Source organism: Salmo salar, chromosome ssa02 (assembly GCF_905237065.1).
Source record: "Salmo salar chromosome ssa02, Ssal_v3.1, whole genome shotgun sequence".
NCBI lineage: Eukaryota > Metazoa > Chordata > Actinopteri > Salmoniformes > Salmonidae > Salmo > Salmo salar.
Genome location: NC_059443.1, coordinates 51528695 through 51547235, shown reverse-complemented (window position 1 = coordinate 51547235; position 18541 = coordinate 51528695). Strand labels below are relative to the sequence as shown.

The following is an 18541-nucleotide window of genomic DNA, read 5'->3' as shown; positions in this document are numbered from 1 at the left end:
ATGATGACATTATAAAAACTGTGGATCTCTCTTTACTTCCTGGTTTGTATTTAGAACATAATATTTGTACACGCTCCATTGCTTTGCTGTTTGGGTAAAGAGCCTGCGTGTGAATCAATAAGCCTAGTTAAATTGAACCAGTTTTGTTTCAATTTGTATTGACAGTAGTATCTTAGTTTGCATTATCCACACATCGGTGTATGACAGTTGATAGTTTGACGACAGTTGATAGCTTGATAACTGCTGTTTAAGCCCAGCTAGCCAACAGTCAGTGGTGCTGCTGCAAATAGCACTCACACTACACTGAAAAAAATACCTTTGTCATCCTCGTCAATTCTCAGAGCCACTGAGATGTACTCGAATGCTTGTTTGTGGCTGTTTCGGATCTGCTCGCCGCTGTCTTGCTTGCACACCTTGTTCGCATGTCCGTCTGCTGCCCGTTGTTTGGGTCTCGCAACCATAGCGCGAGACATCCGCTCGCACAGCCAGGCGAAGAGTACGCCGAAATTCAAGACTAGGACACGGAGCACTGCAAACAACGCCAGCAGTGGGTAGAAAAAGTAGTACACATTTCGTTTATGTAGTGACACCTGGTCGCAGATGTCCCCTCCGTCGGGCGGGGACCCTGCAGGGCCTCGCTTATTTCTGCTGCCTCTTCCTCCCAGAGAACTCATTCACCCGACGACTTGCTATCGTATCCATTACATAACGGTTTTTCCTTTTGCTTGGGTTGCCTCAACTTTAGCAGGGTCTACAGTTGGCACATATTCTCCGACATGGTGGTCCAAATGTTGATACAATTGGACGGGGCGGTTACCAAACGAACAAAAGGGTAAGAGAGGAGGGGCACGCGCCCTCTTGTCCTATCATAGAAAGTACGTAACTGCAAACAAGAGTTTACGTAGAGACCACCGACATTGCGTAAATACTAACAACAAACATGGCGGACGGTAAGTGAAATGTTCGTTTATCGGCACTTTTGTGAGTTATATTATAATTGTAGTCAATTTTATCGATACATTTAGCTTGAAATATTTATTATACCCAAACAATTGGTTTCATCCAATCTGATCTCTCGGTAACAGTCCTTGGTTCACGATGGAAGGTCGTTGCTAACATGATAACGTTAGCCAGCCAACGAGCTAAAGTAACGTTACTTTACCCGCCTCTTGAATTCATTTAACATTACTGTAGCTATCCCGCCTGTAGGGTACATTCTTTGGCTTTTAAGAATGGATGGTAATGCTATGTTACTAGTCATCTACCTGAACTTAGTCTGGAGTAAGTGTGTGTATCTTACGTTATAAACGATGACAGAACCACCGTCCTTGCGGTTGTTGACATTTTGATATTGTTTCTGATCGGTCTCCGAATGATTCTGAAGACATTTACGTTAACTGACTGACTGTCCTCTTCGGGTGCGTTCGTAAATTCACTCTGGAGTGCCAGTATGCGCTCTCGGTGTTCGTAAATTCAGAGCGTTTCGCAGGGCGTTTAGAGCGCACGCTGGACGCTCTGGCCGAGGAGTTTTTTATTTGTTTAATTTCCCCTTTATTTAATCAGGCAGGCCAGTTGAGAACAAGTTCTAATTTACAACTGAGACCTGGCCAAGATAAAGCAAAGCAGTGCGACAAAAACAACACAGTTACACATGGGATAAACAAACGTACAGTCAACTAACACAATAGAAAAATCTATGTACAGTGTGTGCAAATGTAGTAAGATTGGGGAGGTAAGGCAATAAATAGGCCATAGAGGTGAAAGTGATAGATATGCAGATGATGTGCAAGTGGAGATACTGGGGTACAAAATAATATGGGGATGAGGTAGTTGGGTGTGCTATTTACAGAATGGCTGTGTAGGAGTAAGGTTGATCCGACCTCACAACGGCAGTCAATCACCCAAGCTAACTGGCTAAAGTTAGCTAGCTTGCTAGCTACTTCCAGACATAAATGAGAGAACACCTCACTCTGGCCATTTTACTTGCCCTAGCAGAGCTAGTTAGGCTATTTTCATGTTATCCAGAGCGTTGGTGACTGCAACTGTGCTGCTGGCAACAATTTAATTAAGCTTTTTTGCCTATTTTTACTGACACTGGCCATATTCAACAGGTGTTGAGCGTTCGTAAATTCATCAGTTATTCTGCTGTCTGAAATCGGAGTAGATAGCCAGAGTGAATTGCCTAGAATGTAGTAATGTTAGCTGACATTAATGTATGTTTCTCTCAGATCACACAGATGCAGACCAATCTATGGAGGGGAACACTCCAGTAAGTCTAATACAGATGTAGTTAGGGATTTTAAGTGGTTCTCTTCATTTAAATGTCGTGTTTTATAGTTTAGACAAATTTCTGCTCCTTTTTAGATTGCTGAAAATCCCCATTCTGAATATGGACTGACAGAAAACATCCAGGTATGACCATCAATATGATTATTGTGCCTTTCAGAAAATTATGTCCATGCAAAGGGGTCCATTTCAAAGACTCAAACTATCACACTGCATTGTGGTAACCTTGATTGTCTACTGAACAAGCAATGTATGCACAGCTCTCTAACATAGCAGGCACTAATGTGTGACGCCTATGCTTTTTGGTAGAAATTGGTTAGGCTACATTGCAATTCTGAGTACACTTTTTAAGACGCTTTCATACATGGATAGTGGTGAGAGTAGCAGTAACTGGTGACATTTCTGTATCTCTGCTTCCTCTTTCACCACCTCATTGTGTAGAGAATAGTGGAAAACGAGAAAACCAACACAGAGAAGGTCTCCAAACAGAAGGTGGATCTGCAGTCGCTCCCCACCAGGGCATATTTGGATCAGACAGTGGTGCCCATTCTTCTTCAAGGCTTATCTGTGCTGGCCAAGGAAAGGTATGTTGAAAATGTCTGTGCAGGGGCTCACTTTTTTCCATTCACATTTCTGTGTGACATGCTTGGAAATGCATTTGTAAAAAATGCATTGAACAGGCAGTACTATGAAAAGGGAAGAGCATTTGAGTAACAAGTAATTGTCAAGCTAATAGGCACATCTTTAAAGTCTTTCTCCATTTTGTCTTCTCTTTCAGACCTACAAATCCTATTGAATTCTTAGCAGCCTTCCTTCTCAAGAACAAATCACAGTTTGAAAATCGAAATTAAGCCCAAGACGGATGGAAATGTGCACTTTGAGGCCATATGTTTAAAATCAAGAAAATTGTTGTTTCTGTCAATGGTTGTTTGCTAATGATAGTGTATGTAGTTTTTTAAACCAGAATAAAGATGGTGCTGCAGGGAAATATGGTACTCTTCTTTTGGGGTAAATGTCAGAGGTAAACTAATATCTACGAAACAGACACACACCAGTGTAACCTTAAGTTCCCTTGCATCATGGTCCCATTCAGGGCAAACTATTCTAAATTCAAATTCAGTCCATTTACCAAAATGCCTACAAGAGGAAACATTGCTTTTTAATTAACAATATCCTCTTTTGTGATGTAACATTGAGAACTAGTCCAGTCCATGTTTACATATTGCCAAATTACACATGTAATATTCCAGTGCCTTGTTTTATTTTACCACTAGTTGAGCTATAGAGCTGGTGATGAATCCCTTTGATAAAAGGGTCAAAATCTCAGATGTCCCAACCTCCATTCTATTAATCATAAACTAATTTTAGAATCACCCTTTCATCCGTTGTTAGATTTGTGCTCTTGGAATTAATTTAGCAGAAGTACCACTTTATTGCACAACAAAATAAAATCCATCAAACTTCATTTAAGTGTATTAATATAAATAATGTTACAGCATTACATTCTATAAAATATATATCTTCAATATAAAGACTACACACTCTCGTTGCATGTAAAAGCACTCCATTCAAACAGCATACCAGTATTTTAGCTTTACGCTACTGGCAAGTTTTGGTCTTCAGTGAGCAATTAGAACCTAGACTGCAATACAAACTGATGAACAGAAATCAGTTTGGATTTCAGGCTAGTTAGGACCATCATGCTTCATGTTTAGTTTCTGTTTTCGGGCTCTCCGGGATGTATCCCCTAGGTACAGATCTAGCATCAGCCTCTCCCCCAATCCTACACCTTTTGGCTCCCTCCTTCACCATACGTGGCAACTCAGCAGCAATTATCAAAATAGAGAGAGTATGATTTGACTTCCATTTGGTATGACGCCAACTATTAGAAAATGTCAAGTTAAATAATTTCCTACGAGTCATACACGATTTAATCAATTGTTGACGAATAGAGTGCCTCAAACAACTTGTTTGAATCTATGCTTGATTGTCTTATTTCATTCAGCTTATTTACAAAAGGGCAATGGGGGTTAGAAGTGAAGCCATAAAATAGACTTTCTGCTTTCAAGACATTAAAGCTCCCAAGCAGTCTTTCATTTTAAAATCAGTGTATTTCATGTAAATAACACCAAATACACTCTGACCTCGATGCCTGATTTATATAGCAAGCCCCAGCCAGACAGATTTACTGTCTGTAGGAGCTAACCATTTTTGTGAACGGGTTATTGGTCAGAATAATCACATCGGATTGTGATTTCATGCTGTGGGCCAAAAACTACATCCCACCTGAACAGGCAAATTCCAGGAGTAAAAAAAATAAACCTCACACTAAAAGGGCATTATCATTTTACCAATTTCAGAGTTATTGACCTTGTGTGAAAATATCATTAAATCAAGTTTTGGAATGCACTGCCCCTTTAAAAACCAGTAGCCTTGAGCAGAGATTTGACTTGAATGGAATACTGCAGCATGTCTTGACTGTTCAAGTTACCACTTCACTTCAACCATTGAAGTGGGAGTGCCAAGTTCTCAAAATAACCCAAAGTTGGTTGAGTGGGACATAAATACCTAATTAAAATGGTTGTGCATTCCATTGACCCCCCAGAGGGGAAGTCAGATGTAGAACTGATGGGCAGCGAGGTTGTCCATAAAGGGGCGGACCAGGTTATCTGTAGAGAAGTAGAAGACCAGGCCGAAGGTGATGGAGATGGGGAGAGCTGGGAGGGCCTTCTTGAATATGGCCAGCAGCAGAAGAGTGAGGCAGAGTCCCTGTGAGACACAGAAGGGGTCATTAAAATAACATTTCAAATCCACAAAAACAAAAAATTGGGTGCTTAATCACAGTTGTTAGGGCCATTTCAGCTTAGCAACCACACTAAATAGGCTAGCAATCAACACCTGTTCCAAAGTTTCTGCAGAAACGACCTTTCTAATTTACTATGGGTCTGCTTATCATGAACATTAGTTCAGACTTGTAACTGAACAGTTAATCATACATAAATGCAATTGGAAAAAAACAAAGTTTTCACTATAATTGTAGACTAACTTTGTAAGCCACCCTGCACAATCAATGAACCAACAACATCACCTAGGCCTATTCGTTCACTTCCAGACTCATGGATAGAATGTTTGGAGTGTAGAATAAGGTAACCAGTCCATCCGGTATGCATAATAATACAGTACACATTCAAAGGCGATTACAAAAATTTCAGATTAGACCAATTATGTACCAAAGAAACTTAAAAAAATAAAAACTGTTTCTGTCGTGCATAATATGCAGAAGGCTATGTATTGTATAACGGCACAATCATTATTTTATGGAAGCGGGAATTGGGCTCATATATAGGCCTATGCATAAACTGTAATATGCTTATGGGTGTTTTGAATTAATCATCACCTTAGAAAGCACTGTCCACTTTGAAAGAACATCCAAAGACCATGTTTTCCACTCAGTTTAAACCAGTTGTTGAACTTCAGTGAGGTGAGTTTTAAAAGCACAATAATGTTGATGATAAGGGTGATTTTGCATTGATGTCAGAGTGGTTAGAGGGACAATAGAGCCCTGAGTACCAGGCCATTAGCAACCCGTTGGTCGTTAGCGAGTTGAATACCACCAACGCATGTCAAGAGTGATAAAAGGAGATTACTCAATGGTCACGTGGAATTTTTACTGCGGTCATGACTCGTGACTGCCGGTGTGGCAGTAATACAGCCACCGCAACAGCCCTAGGTCTGGCTGTAACACTCACTATGAGAATGGACACAAAGCAGGCCAGCGTGGTGTTCCAGTCTCCTCCAGTGGCAGCAGCCTTCCCCACCAGCACACTGTAGAAGATGAAGTCCCCCAGTCCCAGCTTGACTCCTCCTGCAGATTATACCACACCACAGCATGTCCATTTGGATTAGTTTCACACCACATTTATTACAACATTATTTTTATTTTTTTAAGTGCTGTGGGAGATGTTTGTCCCAATCAACTCCTAGAACCCTACCCCCTATGCATTTGTGGAGATCTGAAAGGATAGGCTAGAAATGCCAAATGGCTACATTTTGATAGGCTTGGTGTAATGTTCACCACCATTGCTTACACCTATCCTATCAGATCCTTCAGATGTGCCTAAGGGGTAGAGGCTAGCGGTTGATTTAGGATTCAGAAAGTACTTACGGTCTTCCTCGTCTAGGTCATCCTCAGTTGAGTAGGACCTATTCATCCCTGAGGACACTTGGGTGCCCTCACTCTGATGTGCCTCCTCGTCTGAGGAACCAAAAATTGCAAAAGTGTATTCATTTTAAGTCCTGCTTTCAAATCTACAGTGCACTTGAACTCTTATCACCACATATGTTCTTCTGCTATTTTTCACAACAGTATTTCTACTTGCACATCCTCATCTGCACATATCACTCCAGTGTAAATTGCTAAATTGCAATTACTTTGCCACTATTGGTCTATTTATTGCCTTACTTCATTTGCACACACTGTATACAGATTTTTCTATTGTGTTATTGACTGTACGTTTGTTTATCCCATGTAACTCTGTTGTTTTTGACGCACTGCTCTGCTTTATCTTGGCCAGGTCGCAGTTGTGAGTGACAACTTGTTCTCAACTGGCCTACCTGGTTAAATAAAAGGTGGAAAATATATATATACACTGCTCAAAAAAATAAAGGGAACACTTAAACAACACATCCTAGATCTGAATGAAAGAAATAATCTTATTAAATACTTTTTTCTTTACATAGTTGAATGTGCTGACAACAAAATCACACAAAAATAATCAATGGAAATCCAATTTATCAACCCATGGAGATCTGGAGTCACACTCAAAATTAAAGAGGAAAACCACCCTACAGGCTGATCCAACTTTGATGTAATGTCCTTAAAACAGGTCAAAATGAGGCTCAGTAGTGTGTGTGGCCTCCACGTGCCTGTATGACCTCCCTACAATGCCTGGGCATGCTCCTGATGAGGTGGCGGATGGTCTCCTGAGGGATCTCCTCCCAGACCTGGACTAAAGCATCCGCCAACTCCTGGACAGTCTGTGGTGCAACGTGGCGTTGGTGGATGGAGCGAGACATGATGTCCCAGATGTGCTCAATTGGATTCAGGTCTGGGGAACGGGCGGGCCAGTCCATAGCATCAATGCCTTCCTCTTGCAGGAACTGCTGACACACTCCAGCCACATGAGGTCTAGCATTGTCTTGCATTAGGAGGAACCCAGGGCCAACCGCACCAGCATATGGTCTCACAAGGGGTCTGAGGATCTCATCTCGGTACCTAATGGCAGTCAGGCTACCTCTGGCGAGCACATGGAGGGCTGTGCGGCCCCCCAAAGAAATGCCACCCCACACCATGACTGACCCACCACCAAACCAGTCATGCTGGAGGATGTTGCAGGCAGCAGAACGTTCTCCACGGCGTCTCCAGACTCTGTCACGTGCTCAGTGTGAACCTGCTTTCATCTGTGAAGAGCACAGGGCGCCAGTGGCGAATTTGCCAATCTTAGTGTTCTCTGGCAAATGCCAAACGTCCTGCACGGTGTTGGGCTGTAAGCACAACCCCCACCTGTGGACGTCGGGTCCTCATACCACCCTCATGGAGTCTGTTTCTGACCGTTTGAGCAGACACATGCACATTTGTGGCCTGCTTGAGGTCATTTTGCAGGGCTCTGGCAGTGCTTCTCCTGCTCTTCCTTGCACAAAGGCGGAGGTAGCGGTCCTGCTGCTGGGTTGTTGCCCTCCTACGGCCTCCTCCACGTCTCCTGATGTACTGGCCTGTCTCCTGGTAGCGCCTCCCTGCTCTGGACACTACGCTGACAGACACAGCAAACCTTCTTTCCACAGCTCGCATTGATGTGCCATCCTGGATGAGCTGCACTACCTGAGCCACTTGTGTGGGTTGTAGACTCCATCTCATGCTACCACTAGAGTGAAAGCACCGCCAGCATTCAAAAGTGACCAAAACATCAGCCAGGAAGCATAGGAACTGAGAAGTGGTCTGTGGTCCCCACCTGCAGAACCACTCCTTTATTGGGGGTGTCTTGCTAATTGCCTATAATTTCCATCTGTTGTCTATTCCATTTGCACAACAGCATGTGAAATTTATTGTCAATCAGTGTTGCTTCCTAAGTGGACAGTTTGATTTCACAGAAGTGTGATTGACTTGGAGTTACATTGTGTTGTTTAAGTGTTCCCTTTATTTTTATTTTGAGCTATACATTTTGGGATTTTATATATATATATATATATATATATATATATATATATATATATATATATATATATATATATATATACACACACACACACACACACTTATACTAGTGTATATATATAAAAATAAAATCCCAAAACGTTACAATGTTAAACCATAGACAATATAACTATATCTATGGTTGAGACTAGGAACAAACTGAGCATTGTTAAAGCCAAAGGATTATAAACAGAAATTATACGACACGTACCTGTATCTTGATTTGTGGGCTCTGCATTTCTTGCTGGGTTGGCCATCCCAACCGTCCATATCATGGCAGCTGAAAAGAAATGAAAGTCTTATTAGGAAACTGGTGCAATTCTGCAAGACTCATAATCTTGGTTGTAAGGCATCCTTATGGAAGGAAACTACAAACCATACAACAACAAAAAAACGAACAAACATTTGTCAAATCTGAATTTAACTAAAACAAACACACATAAAGGGCCCCGTGCACCAAGACAAGGAGCCACTGCTTTGTATGATGCCTATTCCCTCAGAGTTGGGTAGTGTTTATTATGTGCCCTTAAGCAAAGCGCGTAACCCTATATTTTTCCAGATGATAACAGCAGAACATGGTAGTGACCTGACTCTGCGAGGGTGCCTCAGGGGGAAATTGGGAGATGAAGAACAAAATCTAAAAGTAGGATAAATATATCAAATTTCATTTGTCACATGTGCCAAATACAGGGAAATACTTACAAGCCCTTAACCAACAATGTAGTTAAGAAAAATAAGGAAGTAAAAAATTTAAATAACAAAGATTTAAAGCGCAGCAGTAAAATAACAGTAGCGAGGCTGTATACAGGGGGTACCGGTACAGAGTCAATGTGCTGGGGCACAGGTTAGTCGAGGTAATATGTACATGTAGGTAGAGTTAAAGTCTCTATGCATAAATAATAAACAGAGAGTAGCAGCAGCATAAAAGACGGGGTGGGGAGGACAATGCAAATAGTCTGGGTACCCATTTGATTAACTGTTCAGGAGTCTTATGGTTTTGGGGTAGAAGCTGTTTAGAAGCCTTTTGGACCTAGACTTGGCACTCCGGTACCGTCTGCCGTGTGGGAGCAGAGAGAACAGTCTATGACTAGGGTGGCTGGAGTCTTTGACAATTTTTAGGGCCGTCCTCTGACACCGCCTGGTAATGAGGTCCTCGATAGAGATGCAACGGAAGGACAACAAATTGTCAGACAGGGCACTTCCTGTATGGAATCTTCTCAGGTTTTGGCCTGCCATATGAGTTCTGTTATACTCACAGACACCATTCAAACAGTTTTAGAAACGTTAGTGTTTCCTATCCAAATCTACTAATTATATGCATATTCTCGTTTCTGGGCAAGAGTAGTAACCAGTTTAAATCGGGTACGTTTTTTTATCCGGCCGTGCAAATACTGCCCCCTAGCCCCAACAGGTTAAACAAGTTCAGGGGTGTGTATTCTCTTGAAACCGAACTAAGATACCTACCTGAATTTGTCCAATAAACTCAAATTTTTGTTGCAAAATGTTTTGCTACAAATGGGTACCCAGACTACAGCATCTCTGCTGTAACGTGACATTTTCTAAGGCTTCCATTGACTCTCAGAAGGCACCAGAAAGTGGAATGACGTGTCTCTGGGCGAAGAACAGCAGGATAATTTGTGAGTGGTCAGGCTGGGAACAGCGACACTGGAGATGCGCGTTCATGAGAATTCTCCATTTTTTTTCTTTCAGCCTTTGAATGAATACAACATCGCCCGGTTGGAATATTATCGCTATTTTACGAGAAAAAAAACATAAAAATTGATTTTAAACAGCGCTTGACATGCTTCGAAGTACGGTAATGGAATATTTTGACATTTTTTGTCACGAAATGCGCTCGCGCGTCACCCTTCGGATAGTGACTTGAACGCACGAACAAAACGGAGCTATTTGGATATAACTATGGATTATTTGGAACCAAAACAACATTTGTTGTTTAAGTAGAAGTCCTGGGAGTGCATTCTGACGAAGAACAGCAAAGGTAATCCAATTTTTCTTATAGTAAATCTGAGTTTGGTCAGGGCCAAACTTGGTGGGTGTCAAATTAGCTAGCCGTGATGGCCGGGCTATGTACTCAGAATATTGCAAAATGTGCTTTCACCGAAAAGCTATTTTAAAATCTGACACCACGATTGCATAAAGGAGTTCTGTATCTATAATTCTTAAAATAATTGTTATTTGTGAACGTTAATCATGAGTAACTTAGTAAATTCACCGGAAGTTTGCGGTGGGTATGCTAGTTCTGAACATCACATGCTAATGTAAAAAGCTGGTTTTTGATATAAATATGAACTTGATTGAACAAAACATACATGTATTGTATAACATAATGTCCTAGGAGTGTCATCTGATGAAGATCATCAAAGGTTAGTGCTGCATTTAGCTGTGGTTTTGGTGACATATATGCTTGCTTTGAAAATGGCTGTGTGATTATTTTTGGCAGGGTACTCTCCTGACATAATCTAATGTGTTTCTTTCGCTGTAAAGCCTTTTTGAAATCGGACAATGTGGTTAGATTAAAGAGAGTCTTGTCTTTAAAATGGTGTAAAATAGTCATATGTTTGAGAAATTGAAGTTATAGCATTTGAGGCATTTGTATTTCGCGCCACGCGATTCCACTGGCTGTTGACTTGGTGGGACGCAAGCGTCCCACCTAGCCCAGGGAAGTTAACAAGATACACTTTCTGTTGCAAAACATTTTACTACGATGTGCCCCAATGAACAAAATCTTGTACTTACATGAATATATGAGTGCAGGGAAGATGGGCTCATTACGCTCCTGTGCTGTCTCCACAAGCATCCTTAGAGGACCTTTGGGGCATAAGACTGCAACCAAATCTGCAAACAAAGGACAACAGCATGACACAGGAATTTCTGAATGAGCAAAAAAGTACTGAACTACTGCAAGAATGATTGGAACATTTATACATGATGAAATCACACACTTTTTGATAGGTGGTGCTCAGCTAATAGTCAAGGTCTGTATAGCAGCATGATAACTGGTCTACCATTAACACCTATGTCATTAAATCAAAGGGCACGTCCAGAAACAACCTGTAGCCTCTACCCATCTTGGCTATTCACTAAGATCTAAAAGGATTAGATCGGTATACGTAATAAGAAGGTAGATTCACCTTGCAATGGGAAAGGCAAGGTGGATTGTTATTTTTACCCCTTTTTCATGGTATTCCGGACAATGCTAGACAGTAGAAACCAACAGCAATATGTACTCTGAGCCCTCTTACTCACCATAGACAGAGATGGCTCCCAGGATGACCCAGGCAGACCACTCGGGCAGGTACTTGATGAACACCAGGGCCATGAGGGCCGAGATGGCAATGAGGTAGGCCTGCTGCAGCTGCAGGGGCCCCTTCCAGTGTATGCAAATCATTCCCACTGCCCCAAAGTTCCAGATGATCATGGCTAATGTGGGGTAATCCATGGCCATGTTGTAGGTTTTAAATACCTCCCTGGATAGGAAGAGAGAAATGTCAAATCAAACTTCATGTAAAGTGCATTCAAACCGCTTTACAGACAAGGGATGTATCTCAATGTCACTAGTTGCTTCCTTTCCTATCCTTCATCCATAGTGATCCGAGGACCAATGAATACCCTTCCTTTCATCTGTCCTGTCTGTTAGGATGAGGAATTCACATTAAAACTGTTGAGATACTCCCAGTTCAAACTCTGAACTGAGGAGTTAGAATGCTGCCTTTGATGTACAGTGCTAGTCAAAAGTTTGGACAAACCTACTCATTCAAGGGTTTTCCTTCATTTTTACTATTTTCTACATTGTAGAATAATAGTGAAGACATCAAAAACTAATGAAATAACACATATGGAATCATGTAGTAACCAAAAAAAAAAAAAAAGTGATTTGATTTGTTTAAGTAGCCACCCTTCGCGTTCTCTCAACCAGCTTCATGAGGAATGCTTTTCCAACAGTCTTGAAGGAGTTCCCACATATGCTGAGCACTTGTTGGCTGCTTTTCCTTCACTCCGCGGTCCAACTCATCCCAAACCATCTCAATTGGGTTGAGGTCAGGTGATTGTGGAGGCCAGGTTATCTGATGCAGCACTCCATCACTCTTCTTCTTGGTCAAATAGCCCTTTACAGCCTGGAGGTGTGTTGGGCCATTGTCCTGTTGAAAAACAAATGATAGTGGGACTAAGCACAAACCAGATGGGATGGCGTATCGCTTCAGAAAGCTGTGGTAGCCATGCTGGTTAAGTGTGTCTTGAATTCTAAATAAATCACCAACAGTGTCACCAGCAAAGCAACCCCACAACTTCCTCCATGCTTCACGGTGCGAACCACATGCAGAGATCATCCGTTCACCTACTCTGCGTCTCACAAAGACACAGCAGTAGGAACAAAAAATATCAAATTTGGACACATCAGTCCAAAGGACAGATTTCCACCAGTCTAATGTCCATTGCTGGTGTTTCTTGGCCCAAGCAAGTCTCTTCTTATTGGTGTCCTTTAGTAGTGGTTTCTTTGCAGCAATTTGGCCATGAAGGCCTGATTCACGCAGTCTCCTCTGAACAGTTGATGTTGAGATGTGTTTGTTACTTGAACTCTGAAGTATTTATTTGGACTGAGATTTCTGAGGATGGTAACTCTAATGAACTTATCCTCTGCAGCAGAGGTAACTCTGGGTCTTTCTTTCCTGTGGCGATCCTCATGAGAGCCAGTTTCATCATAGCGCTTGATGGTTTTTGCGACTGCACCTGAAGAAACGTTCAAAGTTCTTGAAATTTTCCGGATTGACGGACCTTCATGTCTTATAGTAACAATGGACTGTCGTTTCTCTATGCTTGTTCAAGCTGTTCTTGCCATAATATAGACTTGGTCTTTTACCAAATAGGGCCATCTTCTGTATACCACCCCTACACCTTGTCACAACACAACTGATTGGCTCAAATGCATTAAAGAGGAAAGAAATTCCACAACTTTTAACAAGGCACACCTGTTAATTGAAATACAATCCAGGTGACTACCTCATGAAGCTGTTTGAGAGAATGCCAAGAGTGTGCAAAGCTGTCATCAAGGCAAAGGGTGGCTACTCTGAAGAATCTGAAATATATTTTGATTTGTTTAACACTTTTTTGGTTACTACAAGATTCCATGTGTTCTTTCATAGTTTTGATGTATTCACTATTATTCTACAATGTAGAAAAAGAAAAACCCTGGAATGAGTAGGTGTGTCCAAACTTTGGACTGGTACTATAAGTGAAGACAGTGGGGTTCTGTTTAAGTTAAATCTCTGGCCCAGGGACTAAGGTGATCTTTCAGATCTGTCAGACAGTTCTTTAAATAAAAAATGCTGAGGGGGGAGAAGTTTGAGCCAACAAAGTTAGTTAATACACTAGTGTGGTGGAAATTGCTTTAAGGCGTAAAACAAGTGACATCCTATTCCCTATATATAGTGCACTACCTTTGACCAGAGCCATGAACTAAGCCCATATATTATTTGAGACAGCCTTCCTGTCCCGCTCTCTCCTTAACCTGTTATGGATAGGGGGCAGTATTTTCACAGCCGGATAAAAAAAACGTACCCGATTTAATCTGATTATTACTCCTGCCCAGAAACGAGAATATGCATATAATTATTAGCTGTGGATAGAAAACACTCCAAAGTTTGGTTAAACTGTTTGAATGGTGTCTGTGAGTATAACAGAACTCATTTGGCAGGCCAAAACCTGAGAAGATTCTGTACAGGAAGTACCCTGTCTGACCATTTCTTGGCCTTCTTTGCCATCTCTATCCATTACAAAGGATCTCTGCTGTTACGTGACACTTCCTACGGCTCACATGGGCTCTCAGAAGGCGGCAAAAAGCTGAATCGTGGCTTTGCAGGCTCTGGTTGAAACAAAGTAGCGCGTTTGGATAGTGGCTGGTTACAGTACTGTGAGACTCAGGCGCGTGCCCGCGTCGACAGAATGCTTTCTTTTCTTTCCTCTGTTTACCTAAACGCAGATTCCCGGTCGGAATATTATCGCTTTTTTATGAGAAAAATGGCATAAAAATTGATTTTAAACAGCGGTTGACATGCTTCGAAGTACGGTAATGGAATATTTAGAAATCTTTTGTCACGAATTGCGCCATGCTCGTAACCCTTATTTACACTTCGGATAGTGTCTAGAACGCACGAACAAAACGCCGCTATTTGGATATAACGATGGATTATTTTGGACCAAACCAACATTTGTTATTGAAGTAGCAGTCCTGGGAGTGCATTCTGACGAAGACAACAAAGGTAATCAAACGTTTGTAATAGTAAATCGGAGTTTGGTCAGGGCTAAACTTGGTCGGTGTCTAAATAGCTAGCCGTGATGCTGGGCTATCTACTGAGAATATTGCAAAATGTGCTTTCACCAAAAAGCTATTTTAAAATCGGACATATCGAGTGCATAGAGGAGTTCTGTATCTATAATTCTTTAAATAATTGTTGTGTTTTTTGTGAACGTTTATCGTGAGTAATTTAGTAAATTCACCGGATGTTTGCGGGGGGTATGCTAGTTCTGAACGTCACATGCTAATGTAAAAAAAAGCTGTTTTTTGATATAAATATGAACTTGATTGAACAAAACATGCATGCATTGTATAACATAATGTCCTAGGGTTGTCATCTGATGAAGATCAAAGGTTAGTGCTGCATTTAGCTGTGGTTTTGTTTTTTGTGACATTATATGCTAGCTTGAAAAATGGGTGTCTGATTATTTCTGGCTGGGTACTCTGCTGACATAATGTAATGTTTTGCTTTCGCTGTAAAGCCTTTTTGAAATCGGACAGTGTGGTTAGATTAACGAGAGTCTTGTCTTTAAAATGCTGTAAAATAGTAATATGTTTGAAAAATGGAAGTTTTGGGATTTTGGAGGAGTTTGTATTTCGCGCCACGCCCATCATTGGAACGTCTAGATGTAAGAGGTTAAACAACCACAACAGTCAGGCAACATGATACCATACAGCTGACTACAAACAATTGCAGGGATGGACACTCACCCCAGGTACATGAAGCTGAACCAGAAGAGCAGCATCAGCGAGGACAGGATGAGCCATCCGTGAATGAACTACGACAAAATGAACCATGACACAGAGCACTAGAATATAGCACTCCAAGCTTGGGGCCTGTTCAGGATGTAACGTTACAGAACATTTAGATAGAAATGTACGGTGTAAAACATATGATTACATGTCAGATAGAATACCAGGGAATCGTGTCCGCTCTATTCATTCTATTTCTATCTGCAACATTCAGAATGTTTAACATCCTGAATACACCTTAAGTCTGTCTCACCTTGTAGCAACGGTACTTGTAGAGCACGACCAAGAAGATGGTCATGACCACGATGACGCTGATCATGATGATGGTGTTGAGCACAGAGTTGAGCAGCCGCTCGCCCACTGTGTCTGTGTCCTCTGTGAAAGGCGTGTAGATCCTAACAGGGCCGGAGTCAAATCAACAATCATGAAAATCGGCCTGACACTAATACTATGCTCCGTGATGTAGTTTCCCCCTAGGCACAGATCTAGGATCAGCTCCCCCTCCCTCAATCCTAACCATAACTATTAGTGGGGAAAATGCAGAACTGACCCTGGATCAGCATCTAGGGGCAACTTCACTCTAAACCTAATATCATCTACACCTAATCTTTATCTCAGGAGGAGTGGCCAACCATCCTTCTCAGATTACTAGCTAGCTACCCTCCTGCAGGATTTTGCTCCAGCCCTACTCGAACACACCTTATTCTACAAAATCAGGTTCCGGGTTTCAGGCTGTTATAGTAGGGCTGGAGCAAAAGCCTGCACACCCAGTAGCTCCCCATGTCCAGAGGGAGGGTTGCCCACCCCTAATTTAGCCTTAGTTCCAGCGAGATAGATATGAACTTAGCTTGTACTAAAGTGTGGGAAAACCAGTCACATACTCAAGTAATAAAGACATTAGTGTCTACTAAGTTTAAGCATGTCAGTGTCAAATCACAGGAAAGGTTCCCTTAAGGATCTGTCATAATGATATGCAAGAACCACTTCTTCTCATAATGTCCTGCATAGAAGCAGCTCATCTCGTATTGTCACGCAAAGAAGCATCTCTTCTCATATTACGCTGGGTCGTGTTCATTAGGGCACAAAAGAAAACACTGAAACAGAACACGAAAATTTGCATTTCTTATTGGAAAGGTCCAGAGAGCAGCCCCTCCCCGCTTCTGTCCGTTTGATGCCTCATGAACATAACCCAAGGTAGGCTGCTAAACGGAAGGAAAAAAAACACTTACAGCTGCTGCCCGTTCTTCTCAGTGTAGAAGCTGACCGACTTTATGGTGGCTACGACGACCACCATGCAAAGGGTGACGGGGACGAACAGCATGATGACATGCTTGGCGCCGTACTTGAGTGTGAGCTCCTCGTCTTCTTCCAGGTCTACGTGCTCCTGCTCTGCAGCACTCCTGTTTAGGCTGGGGGGTTCAGCTGCAGGCTCTGGGGCCACCAGGCGCCGCTGCAAAGTAATGGAGCATTTTCTAGCATTGCTTATCACATGGAAATAGTACATGGTGTGAATAAGTGTTATTATTGTACTATGAAGAAGTCAATAGAAAATAGCAAGTAGTGGCTGTGATACCCACAGTCTAAGAGCTACGGACCCTTGATTCAAAGGCCCTTTCTCAAGTCATCCTAAATTCCTCAAAATGCGTTGGGGAGGGTCCAGGGAGCGACCTTGGACCTTCTCCTCCAATACATTTGCAAAGGAGGTGAGGAGATAGGATACAAGGAATCGCAAAGACCAATTGCGATAGAGCCATTGAAATGATCCAAGGTGTCCCAGCTGTGGGAAAGGGCACTTGCCAAACAGTGCAGAGGACACCTACCCTGGGCTCCATGTCTGCAGGCTGGGTTTGGTCGGGGTCTTGTTGGTAAGATGGCACAGACGGTAACTCGGATGCAACCAGAGCTGTCCTCTCATTGTAGGTGTCCTCTTCACTGTCTGAAGTACTCATGGATAGAATGTTAGCGACGGCAGAGGAGAGGGACACAGCTGCAAAATTCTTTGAGTCAAGACAAAATTGCTTCGTTACTGACAAAAAAAAAACCCGGAGAAACTGCAACTTTACTGACGTTCAATCATTATAGTACCACAGGCTTTTTTTGACTTACTTGATTATCGAGTATGTTGATATCGAAAAACGTAGCCTAAAACTGCATACATCATTTCAGGATACTCTAACGTTACTGTTGCTAGCTGAAAGGAGGATTACCCCCAATGGATTGACTTAGCCACTACAGTCCGGTATTTAGAACAGATTGTGAGAAGTGCAAGTTACCTTGCCGGTTAGCTAGCTAGCTAAGAAAAAAAAAAGCTGTACGTACTATATTAAAGTGAGTTTTTAAACGTATCAAAGTACCTCCTTAATCCACAATTTGACATCAACAAGCCCAAGGAAACCGCGTCCGTTCTTGGATGAAAGAAAGCGCTTCTGCAATTCCTCTTATCTCCGACGACAAGCAGAATGGCAACAAGGAAGTCATCAGCTGATGCCTGGGGGCCCACGTGATCCGTCCTTCTGAAACGTCACTAGACAACTTGTGACTTCAAATAATTTTGCTGTGTAAAAAAAATGAGAACGTTAAAAGTAAAAAATATATATAAAAAATATGTTTATGAAACTTTCAAATACAACCCCCTCATCTTACAGTGTCAACAGAAATTCTAAACACCCTTTCAAATGTTTTGTTGCCTTATAGCCTGGAATTAAAACGCATGAAAATATCCCCCCCCCCCAATTGATCTACACCAGTGGCGGTCGGTGCCGTTTAAGATTAGGTAGGACGATAAAAACATGTATGAGCATGGCCTTATTTCTATTACAGCATTTTGCATGACTGTCATTCATATTCCATTCACACAGCTCAATGTAACATCCATAGGCTTAGCCTACTACATGATATTTGAGCATTGTATTTGGTACAAATCATTCCCTAAACTCTAG

The 18541-nt window shown here is 41.9% G+C and overlaps 3 protein-coding genes across 6 annotated transcripts in view; 1 reads left to right on the top strand and 2 right to left on the bottom strand.

Moving 5' to 3' along the window:
• LOC106586197 (spastin) overlaps positions 1–674 on the bottom strand; it is a 34374-nt gene extending 33700 nt beyond the window's left edge. For both annotated transcript variants that reach the window (XM_014173193.2, XM_014173221.2), the window contains exon 1: positions 317–674. In XM_014173193.2, coding sequence (XP_014028668.1) covers positions 317–674 — 358 coding nt within the window. The remainder of the gene's footprint in view (positions 1–316) is intronic.
• dpy30 (dpy-30 histone methyltransferase complex regulatory subunit) lies at positions 584–3274 on the top strand. Of its 2 annotated transcripts, none has more exons than XM_014173274.2 (5): positions 584–832; positions 2229–2269; positions 2365–2412; positions 2728–2870; positions 3065–3274. In XM_014173274.2, exons 2-5 carry the CDS (start codon positions 2252–2254, stop codon positions 3135–3137), a joined length of 282 nt encoding a protein of 93 aa, XP_014028749.1. In that variant the 5' UTR covers positions 584–832; positions 2229–2251; the 3' UTR covers positions 3138–3274. The 2 variants fall into 2 exon arrangements, with proteins under 2 accessions (XP_014028749.1, XP_014028740.1); XM_014173265.2 differs by having other exon boundaries at positions 730–950.
• A 420-nt stretch (positions 3275–3694) lies between these two features.
• Positions 3695–18245, bottom strand: LOC106586215 (presenilin-2). 2 transcript variants are annotated; one of them, XM_014173242.2, is made up of 11 exons: positions 17957–18245; positions 17423–17599; positions 16832–17052; positions 15856–15997; positions 15561–15628; positions 11804–12024; positions 11294–11392; positions 8748–8816; positions 6452–6541; positions 6036–6151; positions 3695–5055 (listed from the first exon to the last, which is right to left on the bottom strand). In XM_014173242.2, the coding sequence occupies exons 2-11, from the start codon at positions 17549–17551 to the stop codon at positions 4900–4902; spliced, it is 1311 nt and encodes a 436-aa protein (XP_014028717.1). In that variant the 5' UTR covers positions 17552–17599; positions 17957–18245; the 3' UTR covers positions 3695–4899. The 2 variants fall into 2 exon arrangements, with proteins under 2 accessions (XP_014028717.1, XP_014028727.1); XM_014173252.2 differs by having other exon boundaries at positions 17709–18107.
• Positions 18246–18541: the final 296 nt, after the last annotated feature.

Coding starts and splice junctions, on each gene's coding strand:
- dpy30 (XM_014173265.2), top strand. Junction 2,270..2,364: donor CTATGGAGGGGAACACTCCA/GTAAGTCTAATA, acceptor GCTCCTTTTTAG/ATTGCTGAAAATCCCCATTC. Junction 2,413..2,727: donor GACTGACAGAAAACATCCAG/GTATGACCATCA, acceptor CTCATTGTGTAG/AGAATAGTGGAAAACGAGAA.
- LOC106586215 (XM_014173242.2), bottom strand. CDS start 17,551: ATGAGTACTTCAGACAGTGAAGAGGACACCTACAATGAGAGGACAGCT. Junction 11,393..11,803: donor GGGAGCCATCTCTGTCTATG/GTGAGTAAGAGG, acceptor CTTTGTTTGCAG/ATTTGGTTGCAGTCTTATGC. Junction 6,542..8,747: donor GCCCACAAATCAAGATACAG/GTACGTGTCGTA, acceptor TTGGTTCCTCAG/ACGAGGAGGCACATCAGAGT.